Below are 23,291 nucleotides of genomic sequence, written 5' to 3'. Positions count from 1 at the left end.
GTTGATGTGTGGGGGGGTTTGGTGGTAGCGGGGGTGTATAATGTAGACCGGAAGAGTTAGGGCTGCATGGGATTCTGGGTATTTGTTGTGTTGTGTTACAGTGCGGATGTTCTCCAGAAATGTTTTTGTCATTCTTTTTTGGTGTGGGTTCACAGTGTGGCGCATATTTGTAACGTAACAGTGTTAAAGTTGTTTTATACGGCCACCGTCAGTGTAAGCTGTGTGGCTGTTGAACAAGTATGCCTTGCTGTCGCCTACGTGTGCAAGTAAAAGCAACATATAACATGTGGCCGGGCTGGCACGCTGTTTGTAAATGCTATAGAGGACAATTAATGCAGTGCCATTAGGGCACGCCCTTGATTAAGTAATTAGAGTGAAAATAGGATAATATTTGCCCTGGGAGATTTCTAGGAGAGGCAGTCTCCTGGGAAAATCAGGGGGGTCGTTAAGTATACTGGGAAAACCGGGAGGGTCGGCAAGTATGCAGCTGAGCCGCATCAGAGTGGTCAAAGAGCCGCATGCGGCTCCGTAGCCACGGGTTGCCGACCCCTGCACTATAGCTATCACTATAGTCACATGGTTGAAACGTGATTCTGAAGTAGGGCTGGACGATATATCGATATACTCGATAAATCGCGGGTTTGTCTCTGTGCGACATATACTATTTGATATGCAGCTCATTTTTATGTGACACTTATTGAAATATCATGTGTGTCATCATGCACAAAAGTGCGCTTTATTTGTTTTTAACTATTGTAGTGCCGTTCTGTACAAAAAGTACACTTTAATTTAGTGTTGTTTTCATATGTCATCTTAGTGACATCATGCACAAAAGTGCACTAATAACTTGTTTTAAAATGTCTTTGACAATCTTGCACTTTCTGTTTTGGAAATGACATGAATGTTTGTGCCACTGCTTAATAACCGTTTAATAAATACACTTTTGCTAAATTGACTTAGTTGTGAGTTCCCTCTCTGCATGAAAGTTTAAAATGAGCATATATTAATGAAGTATGAACAAGAATGTTTTAATGTAGACACATAGAATCATCATACTGCTGTGATTATATGCATCAAGTGTTCATTCAAGGCTAAGGCAAAATATTGCGATATATATCGTGTATCGTGACATGCATGGCCTAAAAATTTCGAGATATTAATAAAAGGCCATATCGCCCAGCCCTATTCTGAAGTTAACACGGCCCAGCCTCACCCAGACTCTACCTCCAGCGGCCCAAAGTTAAATTGAGTTTGAGACCACTGTCAATATTTGAATTTCAAATAATGGAAAGTAACAATAAGGGTACAAACATGGTTCTGCCAACAACAGAAAAACATGTCAACAATCCTACATCATACAGACAAACTGAAAACACAAAAGCCTATTATGCTTTAGATTTTTTTTATGCTGGCTCACATCCTTTAACTTCTTCCATGTGATTATACTAAAAATCAATGTTATAAAATTATGAGTGGCCGAACCTGCTCTTTGTTGAGATCCAGGAGAGTACGCCTGGGCGATACATCATTTTAATTGATAAATTTTTTTGTTGTTGTTGCAGACGAACAAAAAAATTGAAAAATCCATGTTTTTCTCCTCCCGTGCCACGGCATATTTTTTTGCCGCCATGAGCTTCCCTAGCCCTCGCCAGCCCCCTTCCTTCAGCCCCCTGCTATTGCTTTAGATTAGCGGCAACAGGCGTGAAACAAGTGACTGCACGCTGCAAAGTTTCTTCAAATAAGGCAGCAGAACCACAAACTTATTCCTGCATCTAAAACAGCAACGAATGGGGGGAATGCCACTCTTTACATGGCGAAGAAGACTGCTCCCACAACTTTACCTAAAAAGCAGTGTACTGTGGCGAAATAATTTACACAAGGTACCATGTAAAGTATGGAGAACAATGCACAGAGCGATCACTAAAGCAGTCACTCTGCACATCCAAACAGGACAGCTCATAGGCGTGTGTGCGTCTGCAAAACTGTTGTGGAATTATAACGCATTTAATCATCAGTATAATTGTATATTACATGTGCAATGAAGTGCACATAGTCTTTAACATCAGTACACACTAACAAGGAGCCCAGGATACCTCAGGGAAAAGCCTTTGTTTATCCACTTACTAAAACTGTACAGTCATCTCAATGCTTTACTTGATTGTTTATTTGCATACAAAGTACAATACTACATTTTTTTTTACAGTAGCATTTTATTCAAAACAGAAGTGTTAAGTTTGCACGTTATTGATCTGATTGATTTGTATTACTATTTAATGGTTATTGGTAACTTTATTGATATATTGGGAGTTTTTTTTCTTTGCATGCAATGCTACATTTTTATTTACAGAAGTATTTTTTCAAGACAGAAGTTTTAAGTTTCAACTTGAATCATCTCAATGTCAGAGATTATTATTTAGTTACATGCAATGTACAATGCTACATTTTTGTTTACAGAAGTATACAAATTATACATTATACAAATTTGAATTTTGCTAAGTAGAAGTATGCAGTCTCTTTTCAAACTAATAGTTTTTGATCAAATAAAAGCAAAACTAGTTTAGAATTACCTCTGCCATTTGTATTCATTGGTTTCTTTAAAAAGTAGGGGGGAAAAAATCCTAAATCAATTTTTTTTGTGAAAAAAATCAGAGATTTTATTTTTAGGCCATATCGCCCAGGCGTACCGCAGAGGATTTATTTATTTTTGTAATGGAAGGGAAAAATATGGGAAGAGGAAGACGTCGGAAAAAAATATGAGAGTTTCCTGGGGAAAACGGGAGGGCTGACAGGTAAGCTGTAAAGTAGATGACCTTCAAGCTAACTAAGCAACATTTTATTAAAGGGAACCTACTGTATAAGGCTTTCCCTCTTTTATGACTAATGAATATTGTTACAATGGTGGATACTCGTGTTTAACAAAGCCAAAGCGTCAAATCATAAGGTTCATGTATTTGGTCGTGAGCTTTCACATAGTTTGGAACCCTGCGAACGCTGTTTTGCACTCTTTTATTTTTAACAGAGGACAATTTGTGTCTTAACGGATTGACGGACGTACTTATGTGGGCATTATAGTATTTGCTCTCTGCCTTCATGGCCCCTCTTCTCTGCTGTGCTCTATGTACCGAGACTGTTGACTCCCATGTCATTCCTTCTTGTCTCATTCCACTCGCCTGCCTTGGTGTTTATATAGGAAAAATATTTATGTGTTTATTTATCCACCACATTTTACATGGGACTGTTTTGTCAACATTATTAGACGCTAAACTCCGACAAAAAAGGCGGCGCAATTGCAACGTTACTACTTGGTTTGAAAAAACAAGGAAAGTAGGATAAAGTATTGTTTTCATCTGATCGTGGCATGCTGATATTGTCACTGGTGACTATATCAGCCGTTTATTAAGCTAATCTTCAAATGTGTCTGGAAAAAAATTGTGCTGTAATGTTCGTCTTCAAGATACTGTACGTATATGTTTGAATAGTGTACATTTTCAAAAGATAAATTATACTTCACCTCCACAAATGGACCGTTTGTAGGCATACTTAGAAAGAGGTTTACAAATTTGACTATGGAGCAAAATGTACAGGAAATTTAAACCAAATGCCACATAACGTGTATGTGCATTTACAAAATCATAAGAAGTTGCACTTTAAAGTGCCGGTTGCGCTACTCAGCTTTTGTGTACAAACCCCGTTTCCATATGAGTTGGGAAATTGTGTTAGATGTAAATATAAACGGAATACAATGATTTGCAAATCCTTTTCAACCCATATTCAATTGAATGCACTACAAAGACAACATATTTGAAGTTCAAACTCATAAACACATTTTTTAAGCTTCTCAGGTGGAATTCTTTCCCATTGTTGCTTGATGTACAGCTTAAGTTGTTCAACAGTCCGGGGGTCTCCGTTGTGGTATTTTAGGCTTCATAATGTGCCACACATTTTCAATGGGAGACAGGTCTGGACTACAGGCAGGCCAGTCTAGTACCCGCACTCTTTTACTATGAAGCCACGTTGATGTAACACGTGGCTTGGCATTGTCTTGCTGAAATAAGCAGGGGCGTCCATGGTAACGTTGCTTGGATGGCAACATATGTTGCTCCAAAACCTGTATGTACCTTTCAGCATTAATGGCGCCTTCACAGATGTGTAAGTTACCCATGTCTTGGGCACTACTACACCCCCATACCATCACAGATTCTGGCTTTTCAACTTTGCGCCTATAACAATCCGGATGGTTCTTTTCCTCTTTGGTCTGGAGCATACAACGTCCACAGTTTCCAAAAACAATTTGATATCTGGACTCGTCAGACCACAGAACACTTTTCCACTTTGTATCAGTCCATCTTAGATAAGCTTAGGCCTAGCGAAGATGACAGCGTTTCTGGGTGTTGTTGATAAACGGTTTTCACCTTGCATAGGAGAGTTTTAACTTGCACTTACAGATGTAGCGACCAACTGTAGTTACTGACAGTGGGTTTCTGAAGTGTTCCTGAGCCCATGTGGTGATATCCTTTACACACTGATGTCGCTTGTTGATGCAGTACAGCCTGAGGGATTGAAGGTCACGGGCTTAGCTGCTTACGTGCAGTGATTTCTCCAGATTCTCTGAACCCTTTGATGATATTACGGACCGTAGATGGTGAAATCCCAAACTGCCTTGCAATAGCTGGTTGAGAAAGATTTTTCTTAAACTGTTCAACAATTTTCTCACGCATTTGTTGACAAAGTGGTGACCCTCGCCCCATCCTTGTTTGTGAATGACTGAGCATTTCATGGAATCTACTTTTATACCCAATCATGGCACCCACCTGTTCCCAATTTGCCTGTTCACCTGTGGGATGTTCCAAATAAGTGTTTGATGAGCATTCCTCAACTTTATCAGTATTTATTGCTATCCTTTCCCAACTTCTTTGTCACGTGTTGCTGGCATCAAATTCTAAAGTTAATGATTATTTGCACAAAAAAAAATGTTTATCAGTTTGAACATCAAATATGTTGTCTTTGTAGCATATTCAACTGAATATGGGTTGAAAATTATTTGTAAATCATTGTATTCCGTTTATATTTACATCTAACACAATTTCCCAACTCATATGGAAACGGGGTTTGTATGTTACATGTGTCGTACAGTGTTATTACTCGCTGAGCAGTTTGCTCTTTCCCAGTATGACAACATCGGTTCTGTTGCTGCTGTGCCAACTTAAGCGTGTTTCGAGATAAGAGCTGTCTCCCGGCTAATTGTTATGCTTGAAGTTGTAAACTAAGATTTGAGTCACAACATCGTAGGTGTAGCAAATACAGCGCACCCCGTAAGATCAGACCAAAACATCTGGTCTTACTTGCTAGCATTAGCTTACAGATAAGCGATGGACATAAGTTTGTTTTTCCAACCATGGAAAGGAAAACATTTGGTGTAAAGGACAATGGTGGGAAGAAAAAAATGGAGGATATTCATTGAATTCAATAAAAAAGAATCAAAAACATTATGAAGGTGAAACATTTGGAGCATACTACAGCTAGTCTGCCTCATACTGACGCAGAATGAGTCCAACGCCAGCCAAGAAAGTTGAAATAATATCTAAAAGGTTGACATTTATCCATGAATATATGGAAAAGTTGCTGTGTTGGACAGCGAAACATCTGGAAGGAGATACTGTAGAAGTCTGCTCTCCAAGGTAAATGATGTACACATTATATTTCTTCATAATGTGTTTCTTTTTTACAATATTTCGGATCTAGAAATTATTTAAAAAAAATTTTAAGTTAGGTCACATGTCAAAATTGTCCTGGGCGGGCAAGCACTAATTACATGGATTTAAATCAGGGGTCACCAACCTTTTTGAAACCAAGAGCTACTTCTTGGGTACTGATTAATGCGAAGGGCTACCAGTTTGATACACACTTAAATAAATTGCCAGAAATAGCCAATTTGCTCAATTTACCTTTAACTCTTTAATAATTAAGGATATGTATCTTTGTGGAAACACTGATCATCTTAATGATTTCTCACAATAAATATATATAGAAACAGATAAATATCAATATGCAACACTTTATTTTTATATTTTCTCTAAGTGCACATTTTTCAAATTGAACATTTTCAAATGGTCACTTCTAAGACAGTCTTGTGAAATCACAATATCCCATTTTAACTAGCTAGCCACTAACATTTTTTAACAAATCATGAATTACTTTGCACCATGTTTGTACAAATAATAACTCATGTAAAATACAAAAGTCAACTCTCAAATTTTTAAATAAATCACGTCACACTTTGAACTGGACACCAAATCTGTTATCTGTTTCTTTGTCAGTTAGAGAAGACCAAGTCTTTAAAATATTTTCTTGGATTTTCAAATTCTATTTGAGTTTGGTCTCTCTTAGAATTAAAAATGTCGAGCAAAGCGAGACAAGCTTGCTAGTAAATAAATAAAATTTAAAAAATAGAGGCAGCTCACTGGCAAGTGCTGCTATTTGAGCTATTTTTAGAACAGGCCAGCGGGCTACTCATCTGGTCCTTACGGGCTACCTGGTGCCCACGGGCACCGCGTTGGTGACCCTAGATTTAAATCATTTCTAATGGTCGACGTTGACTTGCGATAAATGTTTTGAGTTAAGAGCTCTGTCACAGAATCAATGAAGCTTGTAAGTTGAGATAATACTGTATATACAGTATGTCATGCACTTTGAATCATGATACAAGTTTTTGTGTTACTTATTTTTAAAAAAGGACGACATCCACAAGTGGCGTTACATAGAGAGAGAACTTGGAAAGAGGAAGTTAGGTGAAGAGAGTTAGAGACATAAGCCAAACAATAAATATACTTTGGTCTTACCACATCCTTGGAGGTTTTGTTGTCTGGTGTCTGGGGAAGTTCGCTGACAGCAGGACTGTTGGACGGCATGGCGAAAAGGCAGCTTGATGAAAGCGAGTTTACAAAGTAAAAAATAAAATAAAAATAAAAATAAAAATTGAGCAAATCAAAACATGGGAAATGCCCTCAGAAGCACCAGGTGCGCCGTCATTCAAACTGCCTCTTCTGTCTAACAATCACTCGGTCTCACTCAGTCCTCCCCCTCTCCTAAAAGAAGCAGAGAGAGAGAAAACATGCAACACGCACCAGTGAAGAGAACAGGAAGTTGGTGAGGAGTGAAGCCAGCACAAACTCACACGGGCCGCAGTTCAAAGTGGTTTGACAGGTGTTTCTTCAATGCATGTTGCATTGGGTTAAAATCATGTTAGACCTGTTAACAGGGTCACACTAAAGCAGGTGTCCTTAGAACAATTAGGTCAGCGTTCAGCATATAATGTCAAAAACTCTACTTTTCATGTTTCATAAGCGCTACACCAGGAGCTGTTTATCAGGAGCATAACTAGTAGTACATAAGACTGGACTCTTTAGGCACCTCACATTTCGATTGCAATTTAGGGACTATGATTCAATTCTAAATGAATTATTCATACAATATATTGCATATTATTATTTGTATTTTGACAAAATATTGTATATTATGATTATACAAAACCCAAAACCAGTGAAGTTGGCACGTTGTGTAAATCATAAATAAAAACAGAATACAATGATTTGCAAATCTTTTTCAACCTATATTCAATTGGATAGACTGCAAAGACAAGATACTTAACGTTCGAACTGGTAAACTTTGTTATTTTTTGCAAATATTAGCTCATTTGAAATTTGATGCCTGCAACATGTTTCAAAAAAGCTGGCACAAGTAGCAAACAAGACTGAGAAATGTACATCTAATTATTCATATTTAAATGAATTACATTTAGTTATTAAAAAAATAATTTATCTGCAAGGCTCCTCCTTTGGTTACTTAGTACTGACGAATGCATTATTGAGTCATTTACGATTTTCGGATGTTAGTGTGCACGTTATAGATGTAGAAGACGCCAATAAATAAACATCCCTAATTGGCGAGCAGGCATCCTTTGATTTAATGTTTCATTAGTCACTTTGGCCCCGTTCGCCACAAACTTGCAGCTCAAAGACGTGTCATCGATCTACTCATTCATCTGTATGCCTGAAAGTGTTGTTTTCTTATTATTGTCTCTCCTGACCTCTACTTGCCAATTTCCTCATCTTAGCTGGTTATTTTCTGATGTAACACGGTTCCAATTAGCCTTTTGTTGAAGTGTACAAAGCATTTATTGTTTTTATGTTTCACTTCTCATTCAAGGTAGTGTAGCACCGCAGCTCGCATAGCTTGTCCTCTCCTCCTCTCTAGTCTCTAGTCTCTCCTCATGTGTGTCCACGCTAACCCGGCTAACACGTGACGTTAAAATAATGTTAATAGCTAATGGTTCTCCAATGGTTAGTTAGAAACAAACCGAGAACTAACATTTAGGCCCTGTCTACATTAAGCCGGATAACTCCTTAAACTAATAATTATTTAGAGAGCATTTTAGAACCATCTGTATTATCTTTATTTTAACAAATAATTAACATTTGTACATCGATTCAGAAATGTCCACGCTCTAATCGTGGTGCATCGAAGAATTGATAATTTTTCCCACCTCTACTAAAGAGTATGCCGCAATATCACATCTAACACATTGCTCTTCAATTATTTCCAAACACTTCCCCCATACTGAAAAATGTAATTATATTCCAAGCAATAAAATAACAAACATCTGATTCACATTATTCCAATTTGACATTTCTAACAGCTGCCGACTTACAGCTGCAAACAAATTAAACACAAAGCAGATGTTGACCATGTTCACACTTTGACAGACCATCGTGTAAAATACAAGCTATTTTTAGTATGATTCAATAAAAAACATATTTGGATGGACTCTTGCAAAGTGCGTATCTATGTATGTAAATTCAAAACAGCCTGTGTGCCATACTGTCGCCATGTTGTGGTCAAAGCCAACGGGACCCAACGACGGCAGACTTTTGTTGCTAACCAGACAACATCATGGAAGATTCAACAAGTTTAAAACAGCACTGAGTAACTTTTCAACCTTCATAAAATATTTTCATAACTTTTGGGATGATACATGGACATACAACAAGTGGAATGACGCCTCTGTCATGGCCTGAAGAGGTCTTTATCGCTTTCACTGGCACTAACAAACTTTGAGGAGGGTTGCAGGAACCATACAAAAAAACTACAAATGTGCAAACTGCTTTACGGCATATGTCCCTTCCCCTGTTTTTCCATTTCACACCTGCGTGCCGCCGGAAAACTAACAGAAGAAGGACGCCTCTTTGCAATCACTGCTATTATGGCCTAAGCTGCAAAAAAACCAAAAAGTTTTGTCTGAGGAGACAAAAAAACAAGAAAAAGGGAGGCTACCCGGATAAAAGAACAGTCAAGAATCAACATTGGCCCCGCTTTCACTTGTTGGCATGGGCTCAAAAATAAGGATAGATTTTAGACCGATGCTGCCTTGGCTCTGTTCCTGCTGGACAAGTACCTTTCGATGCTTAGATTAAAATGATAAAGCTAATGTTAGCTATCGGAAATTTGTGTGGTAGCAAAAAATAACCACCAGCTTGATAGTTTGCAGTTCCACACTGACACGACCAGCCACGCAACAAACTCAAAAGTACTGTATAAAGGAAAACAACGCGATGACTGCAAACCGCATGTATAAAGTTTGAGAAAAATATGTAGGTTCCTACTGTGGAAAGATCAGCCATACTGAATCATTGTGGTATTATCGTGTCAGTTTGTAAGTACGTGACAGTAGTTTCTGACGATTTACGACGCTATGCACGGGTCCTCATGGGAAATGTGGTCTTCCTTCAGGCAAAACACTGCCGCTTTGGTCCACACTCGCCAAAATCAACCAGAACTGAAAGTTCTGAAGTGGGGCTTTAAAGGCCTACTGAAACCCACTACTACCGACCACGCAGTCTGATAGTTTATATATCAATGATGAAATCTTAACATTGCAACACATGCCAATACGGCCGGGTTAGATTAGTAAAGTGCAATTTTAAATTTCCCGCAAAATATCCTGCTGAAAACGTCTCGGTAGGATGACGTTTGCGCGTGAAGTCACGGATTGTAGCGGACATTTTGGGACAGCATTGTGGCCAGCTATTAAGTCGTCTGTTTTCATCGCAAAATTCCACAATATTCTGGACATCTGTGTTGGTGAATCTTTTGTAATTTGTTTAATGAACAATGAAGACAGCAAAGAAGAAAGCTGTAGGTGGGAAGCGGTGTATTAGCGGCCGGCTGCAGCAACACAAACACGTAGACAATGTTTCATTGTTAACATTCCCGAAATATGACAGTCAAGCTTTACCATTGGCCTGTGGAGAACTGGGACAACAGAGACTCCTACCAGGAGGACTTTGAGTTGGATACGCTTGCTTGTGGAGAACTGGGACAACAGAGACTCTTACCAGGAGGACTTTGAGTTGGATACGCGCTACCGTGAGTACACAGCTGCGGCTTCCAAACATTTGATCGCTTGCCCGTACGTGCGTGCCGCTATGTGCATGTCACATACGTAACTTTGGGGAAATATATGTGCTGTATGAACTTTGCGGAGGTGAACGGTACTTTGGGCTGTGGGATTGAGTGTGTTGTGCGTAGGGTTGGGTATCGTTTGAATTCGAACGATTCCGATTCTTTGTTTCGATTCCGATTCCTGACGATTCTCAGTCCCGATTCTTTTAAGAGGCAGGGTCAAAAAAAAGTATAGGATATTTTAAATGAGCTAGCTAACCTACAGTCTTTCTGAGTCTGACATTCTCCATCAAATTTTAATTCTATTAACTTTTTATGAACTTTACTATAAATTCCTCACAGGGCTGTTTTCAACTAGAATATAAATATCAAATCTATGAACTTGAATATAAATATTATAAATTATGAATACATTTTCCCAGGGGTACACTTTCCTCAAGAGAGCTTTATTTTTGAAAACCTCATGAAAACACATTTACACACACAAGTGTATGATGCTGCAGGTACTTAAAAATGTTACCATGCTCCCACTGATGGGCTAACCTGGTGCAGAAAAGCAAATAAACAATAAGAAACAACTTGCAAAACCCAGTCCAGATTAGCAGCAGGTACAGTATAAAATCAGAGACAGTTCTTGTTTAGGAAAATGACCATGCCTTCTCAGGCAGGATGCGTGAGCGTTCTGGACAGATAGTGTCTCCTGCTGTGGAAAATACACGTTCGCTGGGTGTGGAAGAAGCTTAAACGCATAAATAGGAGAAAGCGAGATATGACAGCAAAGGATAAGTCTTTTGTTGGTTCCACCACCATGCAGCAGGGTCGTCAGACATAAGTATCGGTGGAACGTCCTGGTACATCTGCAGCTCTCTCTCCACTCGTTTCTTGATGGACATGGAGCTCTGTTATTTCGCGGTTATTTCATTTTTTTTTGTAAAGTAAAGCCACACTTTCGACCGCCGACGCCCGCTATCCATGCTTGAGCTTGACTGACTCGCTCGGCTATGCTAACACTTCCGGCGGTGGGCGCTTCTTCGTTTGTGCTCAGCGGCTTCTTCTTCCGGTTCGGCGGACATATTTTTTTCCGGTCGGCGGACTGGTATCGAAAATAGGAATCAAAATTTAAACTTTTGAACGATTCCGGGAATATCGGAAAGTTAGTCCCGGTTCCAATCGATACTCGATACTCGATACCCAACCCTAGTTGTGCGGGTGTTTGATTTGTATTGGCGGGTTCTATGGACGGGAGGGGGGAGGTGTTTGTTATGCGGGATTCATTTGTGGCATATTAAATATAAGCCTGGTTGTGTTGTGGCTAATAGAGTATATATATGTCTTGTGTTTATTTACTGTTTTAGTCATTCCCAGCTGAATATCAGGTCCCACCCGCCTCTCACAGCATCTTCCCTATCTGAATCGCTTCCACTGCCCTCTAATCCTTCACTCTCACTTTCCTCATCCACAAATATTTCATCCTCGCTCAAATTAATAGGGAAATCATCGCTTTCTCGGTCCGAATCGCTCTTGCTGCTGCTGGCCATGATTGTAAACAATGTGCAGATGTGAGGAGCTCCACAACCTGTGACGTCACGCTACTTCCGGTACAGGCAAGGCTTTTTTATCAGCGACCAAAAGTTGCGAACTTTATCGTCGATGTTCTCTACTAAATCCTTTCAGCAAAAATATGGCAATATCGCGAAATGATCAAGTATGACACATAGAATGGACCTGCTATCCCCGTTTAAATAAGAAAATCTCATTTCAGTAGGCCTTTAAGTAAGTTTTAGGGCACAAAATAATATGCTCCACAAATTATGCAACAAATGGTTGTGCAAACGTGAGACGTTAAATAAATTCACAGCTATCCTGTTGCTGTAAGGTGTTTAATGTTTACTTATATATTTTACTACATGGACCATTAATGTATATTAGTAACCTATCATTTCAAACAGGTAAATTTCCAAACAAAATGAAAATAGCTAAAGTTGCACCAATTTATAAGACTGGAGACAAACACCAATTTACAAATTATAGACCTGTTTCTTTACTTCCACAATTTTCTAAAATAATTGAAAAACAGTTCAATAACAGATTAGAGAGTTTCACAAACAAAAATAGAATACTCGAAGAGAATATGGATACAGAGCTAATGTTTCAACTTCGATGGCTTTAATTGAAATTACAGAAGAAGTTACCAATGCAATAGATAGTAAAAAATGTGCGGCAGGAGTGTTTATGGATCTAACTAAAGCATTTGACACAATTAATCGCAATATTTTAATCAAAAAACTAAAATGATACAGCATCAGATGGTTAGTCTTAAACTGGATAAGGAGTTATCTAACAAACAGGAGACAATACGTGAAGCTAGGCGAACACACATCTACAAGGCTAAATATATCCTGTGGTGTACCTCAGGGATCAATACTAGGACCTAAATTATTCAATCTCTATATAAATGACATTTGTAAAGTCACAAAAGATTTAAAGTTAGTATTATTTGCGGATGATACAACAGCGTTTTGTTCAGGAGAAAACACACAGAAGATAATACAAATAATAACAGAAGAAATTAACAAATTAAAAAGATGGTTTGACAAAAACAGACTATCTTTGAATCTCAGTAAAACTAAAATAATGATATTTGGTAACAGTAGAAGAGAAAGTCAAACACAAATACAAATAGACGGAATAGAAATTGAAAGAGTAAATGAAACCAAATTTCTAGGTATAATGATTGATGATAAATTGAACTGGAAATCTCATGTAAAAAATATACAAGAAAGTAGCAAGAAACACGTCATAATGAATAAAGGCTATGGCATGTTCTTGACCAAAAATTACTTCATATTCTCTACTGCTCGCTAGTGTTACCATTATTGTGTAGAAATATGGGGAAATAACTACAAAAGTACTCGTCATTCATTAACGGTGTTACAAAAAAGATCAGTTAGAATAATACATAATGTTGGATATAGAGAACCTACAAACCCTGTATTTATTGAATCATAAAAAAATACTGAAATTCCACGATATAGTGAATTTGCAAACAGCTAAAATTATACACAAAGCAAACTATAACCTGCTACCCAAGAATATACAACAATTATTCTCAAAAAAAGAGGAGGAATATAATCTTAGAGAACAATTGTATTTAAAACATTTGTATGCACGTACAACACTTAAGACCTTCAGTATATCTGTAAGTGGATTTAAATTATGGAATGGATTAAGCAAAGCAATCAAACAATGTACTAATATGATCCACTTCAATAAACTCTTCAAACTTAAAGTTTTTACAAAGTACAAAGAAGAAGAACCATGATAAACATTCTGAATTTATTTAATCCATCCATCCGTTCATTTTTTCAAAATAATCTTACTCATCTCACTATATGAAATGTAACTTACTTCACCGAGTATTATTTATTTATTTTTATTGTGATTACTTATGGAGTATATTGTGAATAAATTGAGAACAGGAAGTGAACAAAAGTTTTAGACTTAGACTTCCTTTTTATTGTCATTCAAATTTGAACTTTACAGTACAAATAAGAACGAAATTTCGTTACATAAGCTCATGGTAGTGCAGGATAAAAAAGCAATAAGGTGCATATATAAATAAATAAATAGGTTACTGTACAGATAAATATATTGCACTTTTTCACATGCGTCCACGTTTATGGATGTATGTTATATTGTCTTTTTTTTCCAGCGAGTTAATCCATTTTGGGGGGAGTTGAGGGGATGATTTAATTATGATGCGCTACAATTGTTATGTAAAAGAAAAGGGGTAGGATTAAATAAACTCTGCTTCTTCCTACTCCTTTTCAAACATGTTGAAAAGAGAAACTGGAAATTGTGATGTATCATGTTGTATGCTTGCATGTTCGAAATAAACTCAAACTCAAACTCAATACTTTGGCCTGCACTCACAGTGGGCTGCAACAATTTCTTGATTACATCGATTAATTTGATTAAAACACAGCTTTATACTTTGTTGCTTCCATTAATAATTTAAAGAATGTAATGTAACTGATAAAAAATTATTAATTCGGACTGCATGAATTGCCTGTAACTTTAAATAGTTTCCGCACTGTCGCTGCAATATAGTGTGCATGAGAGCCGTAAAGTTTTATGTATGTATTTTTTATTAATGCACACATGTTAAAAGTGCATTTTCATTGTTGATGAGAAAACAAAAAGAATGAAGGTTATGCAAGCAGAAAAATAGTTGTTTATTTCAACTCTCTGTAATCGAAAAAAGTAATCGATAGTGTTACTTGATTATGAAAATAATGGATAGCTTCACCCCTAACTCACGCTGCTCTACAACAGCCTTTTTAATGCCATCGCTGTATTATACAGAACTTTTATGAGTTTGTGGCTTATTTTGAGTCCTTGACTTTATTTCTGGTATAAAAGGTGGAGGTTATCATTAATAACTGGAGGGAAGAGGGATCATATTAATGTATAATCTTGCGTGCATATCTTGTGCGAGATTGAGCATACCATGGGATCTGACTTTATGGATTATGTATAGTTTTTCTGTTTATTTCTATAACGGAAGATGTTGGCTATTATTAATAACTGGAGGCATTACATGTATGTATTGCCTATGCTGTACCTGTAAGGAAGTGTATCGCGCTTGACTACAGATCAGAGCATTGACACAAGTCAAACAAACCAGAATATAGGCGTCAAGTGTGTCCACCTGTGGTGCAGGTGTATCCAACTACATTGTTTTGGGGGCCGCATTTACAGAAAGCTAAGGACTGGAGGTCGGACTTCTCCCTTCACAGTTAGCCGTTTTTGGTTTAAAGAATCTTCAGCAAAAATGTTCATCTCTTTCAAGTTTTTTTAACTGAACTCACGGGCTAACAGTTGAATAGCCCAAATGATTATAAAAAGGAGGACCTAAAATGGAACCCTAAGGAACACCCTAAAGAAGTTGAACAAATGACTACTGACTGCATCTGTCGTAAGCAAGATACAGCAACACCTTGGTTACATAAATCACATTCCGAAAATAAATTGTATGGAGGTTAATGTGTGTCTTTATTGCGTGTTTAAAAATGAGGTTTGTTAAAATACAGTGTTTAAAAATTCAATGCATAAAAATTCAGTGTAAAAAAGTTTGGTGCAGAAGTATTCGTTGCTTCGAAAGTCAAGACCCACATCCGGTAAATTAAGACCAAAGCAATCGATCCTGTCTCAGAACCAGCCAATGAGGTGTCAAGTTTTCAGTCACGTGACACGGGAAACCCAGAAGTGAGTCTTGAGTTTTGAAGCAACAAATGTTTCTGCGCTGAATATTTTTACACTGAACTTTTAGACGGTGAATTGTTACACACTGAATCTTAAAGCACTGTATTTTAGCCAACTAGATTATAAAACACAAATTTAGCATAAATTCAGTGTAAAAAAAAAAAAGCTTTCGTAAAAAAAGACACAAATTAACTTACATAAAATTGTAACTGCCAAAAAGGAGAGAACTTAATGAGTTGCTTTGAGGATCGCCTCAGTTATGTAAATCACAGGTTTGGACCCTTGTGTTTTAGATTTGCTCGCAGCAAGGAACTGCCATTTGTTTGTGGTCCTTCAGTATTTTCAAAAGACATGGTCATGTACTGTGCAATCTTACGCTTCTAACACTTACATTAAACCAACCACATGTAAAATTAATTGAGTGGAAATTGCACTTTCACCACATCAAAAGACCCGTTTTGAGGCCAGTCCGCCATTGCAAACAGATATTCTTGGCATAAATATAGCCCAAACAAGCTACAGCAACACCTTAGTTACATAAATCACATTGCGAAAAAAAATGTTTTAACTGCCAATAAGGAGAGGGCTTAAACGGGTGCTCTGAGGAACGCTTCAGTTATGGAAATCACAAGTTTGGACCTCAGTGTTCTATGTTTGCAAGCAAAGTTAAAATGCCAATGCAGCAAAAGGCCATTTTTATGTTCCTTCAGTATTTTCAAAATACTATACACAATTTCACACATGGTTATGTATTGCGTAGAGTCTATGCTTCTAACACCTACAATAAACCAACCATATACAGTATCAAATGATTGAGTGGAAATTGTAATTTCACCATATCAATAGAACCGTTTTGAGGCCAGTACCCAATTGCAAACAGATATTCTTAGTATAAATATAGCCCAATTTGCTCTTCATTTTGCTGTGGTTACCTCAAACAATTGCTGGATGTCATTGCAAGTACTGTACAGTCATTGTATCACAGGAGCATGGGTTACAGCAATGGCAGAGGTTTAATCTGAAGACTCAAGAAAAAAAAATCTTACTGCTCAAAATTGCCCCCCAAAACCAACCACTGCAGTGATTTAAGTGGAAAAGCCTGCAGCCACGTGTGATGCTCATGAAGCTGTATTGTGGAGTATGTCACTCTTCGCACTGCGGCCTTACGTCAACCGCTGTAAAGACGCCAGGCAGCGGGCCAGCGGAAAGCCGAGGGTGTGGAAACTTTGCAGAAAATTGTACCATCACCCTCCCACCAACCCCAGGGGTCTTCACAGCACAATCTGCAAGTCAACTCCCCCCCTTTACATTTGACATATTTAGGTCAAAACCCACTTCACACTCCTAAAGAAAGTGTATGTAACAGAAATTGTTGCAGTCTTCTTGCCAGAGGGTTTCTAAATTAGACTCCTGTCCAAGGCCTAATAAGCGCAAGCCTGAACTGGTGAAAAGAGAAGTGGGTGCCAGAGCAGGGAAAAAGCTTCATTGATGAGTCAAAGTAGTAAGAAGCAGCTGGGGAAAGAATGAGGAAGTAGAATTGTCTTTAAAATAAAAGTAGTATATTGATCCCATTTTAAGGCTGCAGGATGATTTTACATTGCATTTCGTGTACGGCCGTTAAAAATAACAAGTTAACTCAAGTAATTAATCACAAAAAAATATTGCATTAATCATGTATATACACAGATTAATCACAATATTTATTTTGACCGCACATGCTCCGTTACCTTAACTGCAGATGGTTACCTGGAAGGCAGCATGGGTTGTTATACGGTCAGTGATCAGGTCATTGCATACGTCAGTGCAAAGATGAGTGACAGGTGTGCTCGAAGGGCAAACCCAGCCTCAGAATACACCCTGACCGGACTTTAGATAAAACTGTTACCAAATTTTGAGCGCATAAATGACATTCATTCAAGTAAATTATTGTTTTAAATGTTGCTATATGAACTCACGAGTACTCAGGACCTTCGTATTGTGAGGCCTCTGGATCTTTCTGTGTGGAGTTTGCATGTTCTCCCCGTGACTGCGTGGGTTCCTTGCGGGTACTCCGGCTTCCTCCCACCTCCAAAGACATGCACCTGGGGATAGGTTGATTGGCAACACTAATTTGGCCCTAATGTGTGAATGTGAGTGTGAATGTTGTCTGTCTATCTGTGTTGGCCCTGCGATAAGGTGGCGACTTGTCCAGGGTGTACCCCGCCTTCCGCCCGATTGTAGCTGAGATAGGCTCCAGCGCCCCCCGCGACCCCGTAGGGAAGAAGCGGTAGAAAATGGATGGATGGATGTTGCTATATGATTGATAATTGCATTTGTGTGTCCATACAGTGTGGTTTAAGTTAGTTCAATGTATGCAAGCGGGTAATAACCTGTGATTAATCATGATTAATACGAATTCAAAAGTGTGATCAATCTGATTAAACAAAAAACTTAACAGCACTAAGTTATGTGCCACTTCGTTTTCAAGCCGTTTTAGATGTGTCGAAAAAATAAAGGGGAAAATTGCCAGACGAAAATTATTTTTAAAACATTTTAGGATTTTTACCTCTGTGACTTAATTTAGCCTAAAATGACAACGCTGGGGAAAAAAATTCCAATAAATAATTCATTTCTGATCCCATGTTTATTGCAACATATTTTAAGGAAATCATGTGTGTAAAGCTTTAAATTGGGATATATATTTGTATATTTGTCCACCTACTTCTTCCTATTCAGAGCATGCAGGAAAATGTCACTTCTACATTTTTATGCAAGGGTGCCTAATTTGCTACTTAAATAAAAGTGGGTTTTAAATTAACGTTCACAAATCATTGAAGGTGTACATAGTATTGGTCCATCCTGGAAAAATAACTACAGCTGTCCCTCACCACAGCGAGCTTCAAATATAGCTTTGCTGATTTTTTAGGGATTTTATTTTTTGCCCAACGCATGTTCTACAATTTTTTGGTCCTAAATTAAAGGGGCTGTTTGCAACTTGCTCACAGTTAAATTGTTCTAAGCAAAAAATATAACATTAACACGTTTGGCTGGCTTAAGTTACAATTAGTGGTTTGACAACACACATTTGTTTTACAATTGTCTATATGTTTTACAATTATTAAGTTATGTAATAAAAATGTTTACAGGCCTACATTTTATTTATTTTTTTTTTTATTTTTTATTTATTTTTAAATGGTGTTTACGTCAGTCACTCACTGTCACAGGGAGCTCATGCACACATACAAAATCAGCCAAGAGAAGCAATGAACAATTTGCAGTCATGTTGTTGTTATGATCTAATATACATTCAATGACAGCTAATGCTAACTGTCTGTATCACTATCATCATTAGCCCCCAAAGCAAATGCGTGTGCACTTTTTACATACACACTTGGTTACGTCATTACATCGTAAAAGCCGTAAGAGTGCAGGATATATTGTGTAAAGCAGGGGTGTCAAACGTACGGCCAGAGATTTCCACATTCACCCATTCAGAAACACACATTCCCACACTGATGGCGGGAGCTGCCATGCAAGGCCCTAACCACGACTCATCAGGAGCAAGGGTGACGTGTCTTGCTCAAGAACACAACGGACGTGACTAGGTAGGTAGAAGGTGGGGACTGAACCAGGAACCCTCAGGTTGCTGGCACGGCCACTCTCCCGAATGAATCAGTAAATGAGTCCACTGGATGTTGCAATAGCAATTATTTGTATCTTTGTAGATGATGCTAGATAGGTACAAAATAAACCACATGATGTTAGTACATTAGTCGAGGAAAATTATCACACTACATAAATAACATACTGTAATTTGATTTTGATATGATTTTCTTATCTTGATAGATTGAAAATGAACACCAATGAGTTGACTGATGAACATTATCACATAATTTATTCAGAAAATATAAATAAAGACAAATAATGATAGAATACTATTAACAGAAACATGTAAGTGTAAAAACAACAACATTATGATTTGTACATGTTCAGAATGTGCCTGTTTTATTCTTTAACAAAGAAAACAATCTGAAGTTGTCTTTATTTTTAAGTTATCGTGCCGTGATTTTACCAGTTCGGCCCACTTGGGAGTAGATTTTTCTCCATGTGGCCCCCGAAGTAAAATGAGTTTGACACCCCTTATGTAAAGTATATTTATAAGTTAGCGCCCTGTAGGCATCTGTGAAAATGTTGCAAACAGCCCCTTTAATAATTTCCAAGCAAAAAAATGGCTAAATAAACTAAAAACAACAATACCAGAGTATTATTGGCCACTAGAGGAGACCAAACCAATCAGAGAGGGCTGTTCTGATTGGCTGAGCGTCAGGCAGCATTACTGGTTTAAATGAATATTAAAGGTTGTTATTTAATGTCTGGAGGGCATGCATAGTATCAAAAAACCAGCTCGGTCATAAACATTATTTTTATTATTTGTAATTGTTGATTCCTACTTTGCGGGAATTCATTTATCACGGTCATGTCTGAATCCATCCTATTTGGGTCCCACATCAACCTTAAGAAAGTCAGTGACTTCACTATAAAAGTGGGTGACATTGTTATCACCAGGAAAGATGAGGTCACCTACCTAGGTTCCATTCTAGAGACTAATCTTTTCTGTGATAAAATGGCAACCAAGGTAATCAAAAAGGTCAACCAACGAACGAGATTTGTCAATAGAATCTCCTCTCTGGTCAACAAAAGCACGATGAAGATTCTAGCGGGAACTCTCAATCAACCCTTTTTCCATTACGCATGCACCTCCTGGTACCCTAGCACCTCCAAAACCCTCAAATCTAGACTCCAAACATCCCAGAACAAGCTAGTCAGATTACTTCTAGACCTCCACCCCAGATCACACTTCACTCCTACCCACTTCTCCAAAGTGGGCTGGCTCAGGGTGGAGGACAGAGTAAAACAACTTGCACTGAGCCTGGTCTATAAAATCCGCTACACCTCCCTAATACCTAAGTACATGTCAAACTACTTCCTTAACGTAAATGACCGCCATAACCACAACACCAGTGGGAGCTCCACTAACCACGTTAAACCCAGATTCCGATCTAACAAAGGTCTTATCTCATTCTCCTTCTATGCCGCATCAATATGGAATAGCACTCCCTACAGGTGTAAAAGAAAGGGCATCTCTATCCTCCTTCAAAACCGCACTAAAAGAACACCTCCAGGCAACTTCAACCCTAAACTAACATCCTCCCTTCCACATCCTACCTCCCCAGATTGTAAATAACCAAATGTAAATAATCAAATGTAAATACTTATTCTTATGCTTTCTGATCTCTCTCTCTCTCTCTCTCTCTGTATGTCCACTACTTGCTGTACATATCCTACCAAGTCAGTCCTACACTGTTCCAATGTCCATTTCTTTGATGATGCAATTGTTGATGACTGAAGTGTTGATATCAACCAAACCTACCCCCCACCCCCCTCCACATCCCACACCCCGAATGTTAAATAATGTAAATAATTCTATGTATATACTCTGATGATTATCTTGTGTGATAACTGTATTATGATTAGGGCTGCAACAACTAATCGATTAAATCAATTAAAATCGATTATAAAAATAGTTGGCGATTAATTTAGTCATTGATTCGTTGGATCTATGCTATGCGCATAGGCAATTTTTTATTTTTTTATATATGATTTGTATTATTTATTTTTTTATAAACCTTTATTTATAAACTGCAACATGTACAAACAGCTGAGAAACAATCAAAATAAATATGGCGCCAGTATGCTGTTTTTTTCAATAAAATACTGGAAAGGATAGAAATGTAGTTTGTCTCTTTTGTCCGATTATTAATCGAAGTAATAATCGACAGATTAATCGATTATCAAATGAATCGTTAGTTGCAGCCCTAATTATGATGATAGTATATATCTGTATCATGAATCAATTTACTGCGATGAGGTGGCGACTTGTCCAGGGTGTACCCCGCCTTCCGCCCGAATGCAGCTGAGATAGGCTCCAGCGACCCCCGTGACCCCAAAAGGGACAAGCGGTAGAAAATGGATGGGTGGATGGAATCAATTTAAGTGGACCCCGACTTAAACAAGTTGAAAAACTTATTCGGATGTTACCATTTAGTGGTCAATTGTACGGAATATGTACTGCACTGTGCAATCTACTAATAAAAGTTTCAATCAATCAATCAATCAAACCAATTAACAGCGATAAACGATGGACGACTGCATTCAAATGAATCATTAAGGACCTGAATGTGTAAGGACAGGGGTAGGGAACCTATTGCTCTGGAGCCAGATGTGGCTCTTTTGATGACTGCATCTGGCTCTCAGATCAATCTTAGCTGACATTGCTTAACACGATAAGTAATGAATAATTCCGCTGGTAATCACAGTCTTAAAAATAAAGTTCAAAATATAAAATATCCTCATGCATTTTAATCCATCCATCCGTTTTCTACCACACCTGTTCAAGAAGTTGCATTAATGGAATGAAGTATTTTAATTATTATTGGTAAGTTTCAGAATAACAATGTTATTAAAAAAGAATAAGAGACTTATCATACTCATATCATATCATAAAATGTTGGTCTTACTTAAAAAATGCACGCATTTAGTTGTATTCAGCGTTAAAAAATATTATATGGCTCTCATGGAAATACATTTTAAAATATTTGGCTTTCATGGCTCTCTCAGCCAAAAAGGTTCCCGACCCCTATGTTAGGACATTCATAACCATAATAATAACTTTGTCAACTTCTAACCAGGATTGTATGAATAATATTGTTTAGAGATGGTTTTGTAATGATGATAACAAGTGTTGTTGGATCACTAAACCCGAACAGGAAGTATACAGATTAACAAGATAAAGTTTTGTGCACGTCCCCGCATGGCGGACACTTTTATTTTTTAAGCGCATGCCGGAAATGCAGGGTGTCCTTAAGCTAACCTGACATCCTCCTGCTTTATGGCAATTCATATTAGGACCGACCTCACACGGCCTTCAGCGGGTGACTTGTCCACAAACACTTGGCGTGTGCAGGCCGACGGCGATAAACCCGCGAGTGTGTTAGTAAGCTTCACCGGGGCAGGTAAACAAAACAGTCACGGAGGCGCGACTTAGACCGAATGCACCCGTTAACCCCAGGAGGCGCGTCCTCGTATGCTCGCTCACCGTGGAGGCGGCGGTTCCGCGCGCGCTGATGTGTCTCAGTCTATGTGTTAAAAGGACGACCCCCCGGTCTTAATGTTCGCAGCCGCTGTTACAGTGAGAACGTGTACGCTCTGTTGGAATATGTCCCCACATTACCGCCCCCATATTGGGTTTGACATTCCTCCTACCATCCAAAAAAAAAAAAAAAAAAAACTCCCAAGTTCACTCTGAGGCTTCACGCGCAGCTCCAGCCCACCATGTTGTTCCAATGCGCGCGAGCAATACCATTAATATTATAGCTGTTTTTAGTATACGCAAGTGGCTGCCAGGTGAAAAATGAAATGTTTGTATTTACCGTATAGTCCGACCCTGACGGCCGTCGTTTTCCCCTCCTCGCTTTCACTCACCCCCTCTCTCTGCCTCGCTCGCTGGGCTGCTTCCGCCGCTCTCTCCC

At 38.3% G+C, this 23,291-nt stretch overlaps 1 protein-coding gene across 5 annotated transcripts in view; it reads right to left on the bottom strand.

The window, feature by feature from the left end:
• The window catches only part of LOC133640991 (DNA (cytosine-5)-methyltransferase 3A-like), an 85,624-nt gene extending 62,333 nt beyond the window's left edge, over window positions 1-23,291 (bottom strand). For all 5 annotated transcript variants that reach the window (XM_062034758.1, XM_062034759.1, XM_062034760.1 and 2 more), the window contains exons 1-2: window positions 23,193-23,291; window positions 6,840-7,085 (exon numbers count right to left, since the gene is read on the bottom strand). In XM_062034758.1, the coding sequence (XP_061890742.1) occupies window positions 6,840-6,908 (69 nt within the window). In that variant the 5' untranslated portion in view covers window positions 6,909-7,085; window positions 23,193-23,291. The remainder of the gene's footprint in view (window positions 1-6,839; window positions 7,086-23,192) is intronic.

The sequence above is a fragment of the Entelurus aequoreus genome, linkage group LG23 (genome assembly GCF_033978785.1).
Source record: "Entelurus aequoreus isolate RoL-2023_Sb linkage group LG23, RoL_Eaeq_v1.1, whole genome shotgun sequence".
Lineage (NCBI taxonomy): Eukaryota > Metazoa > Chordata > Actinopteri > Syngnathiformes > Syngnathidae > Entelurus > Entelurus aequoreus.
The sequence above is the reverse complement of the archived record's forward strand: the minus strand, read 5'-3'. Positions and strand labels throughout refer to the sequence as shown.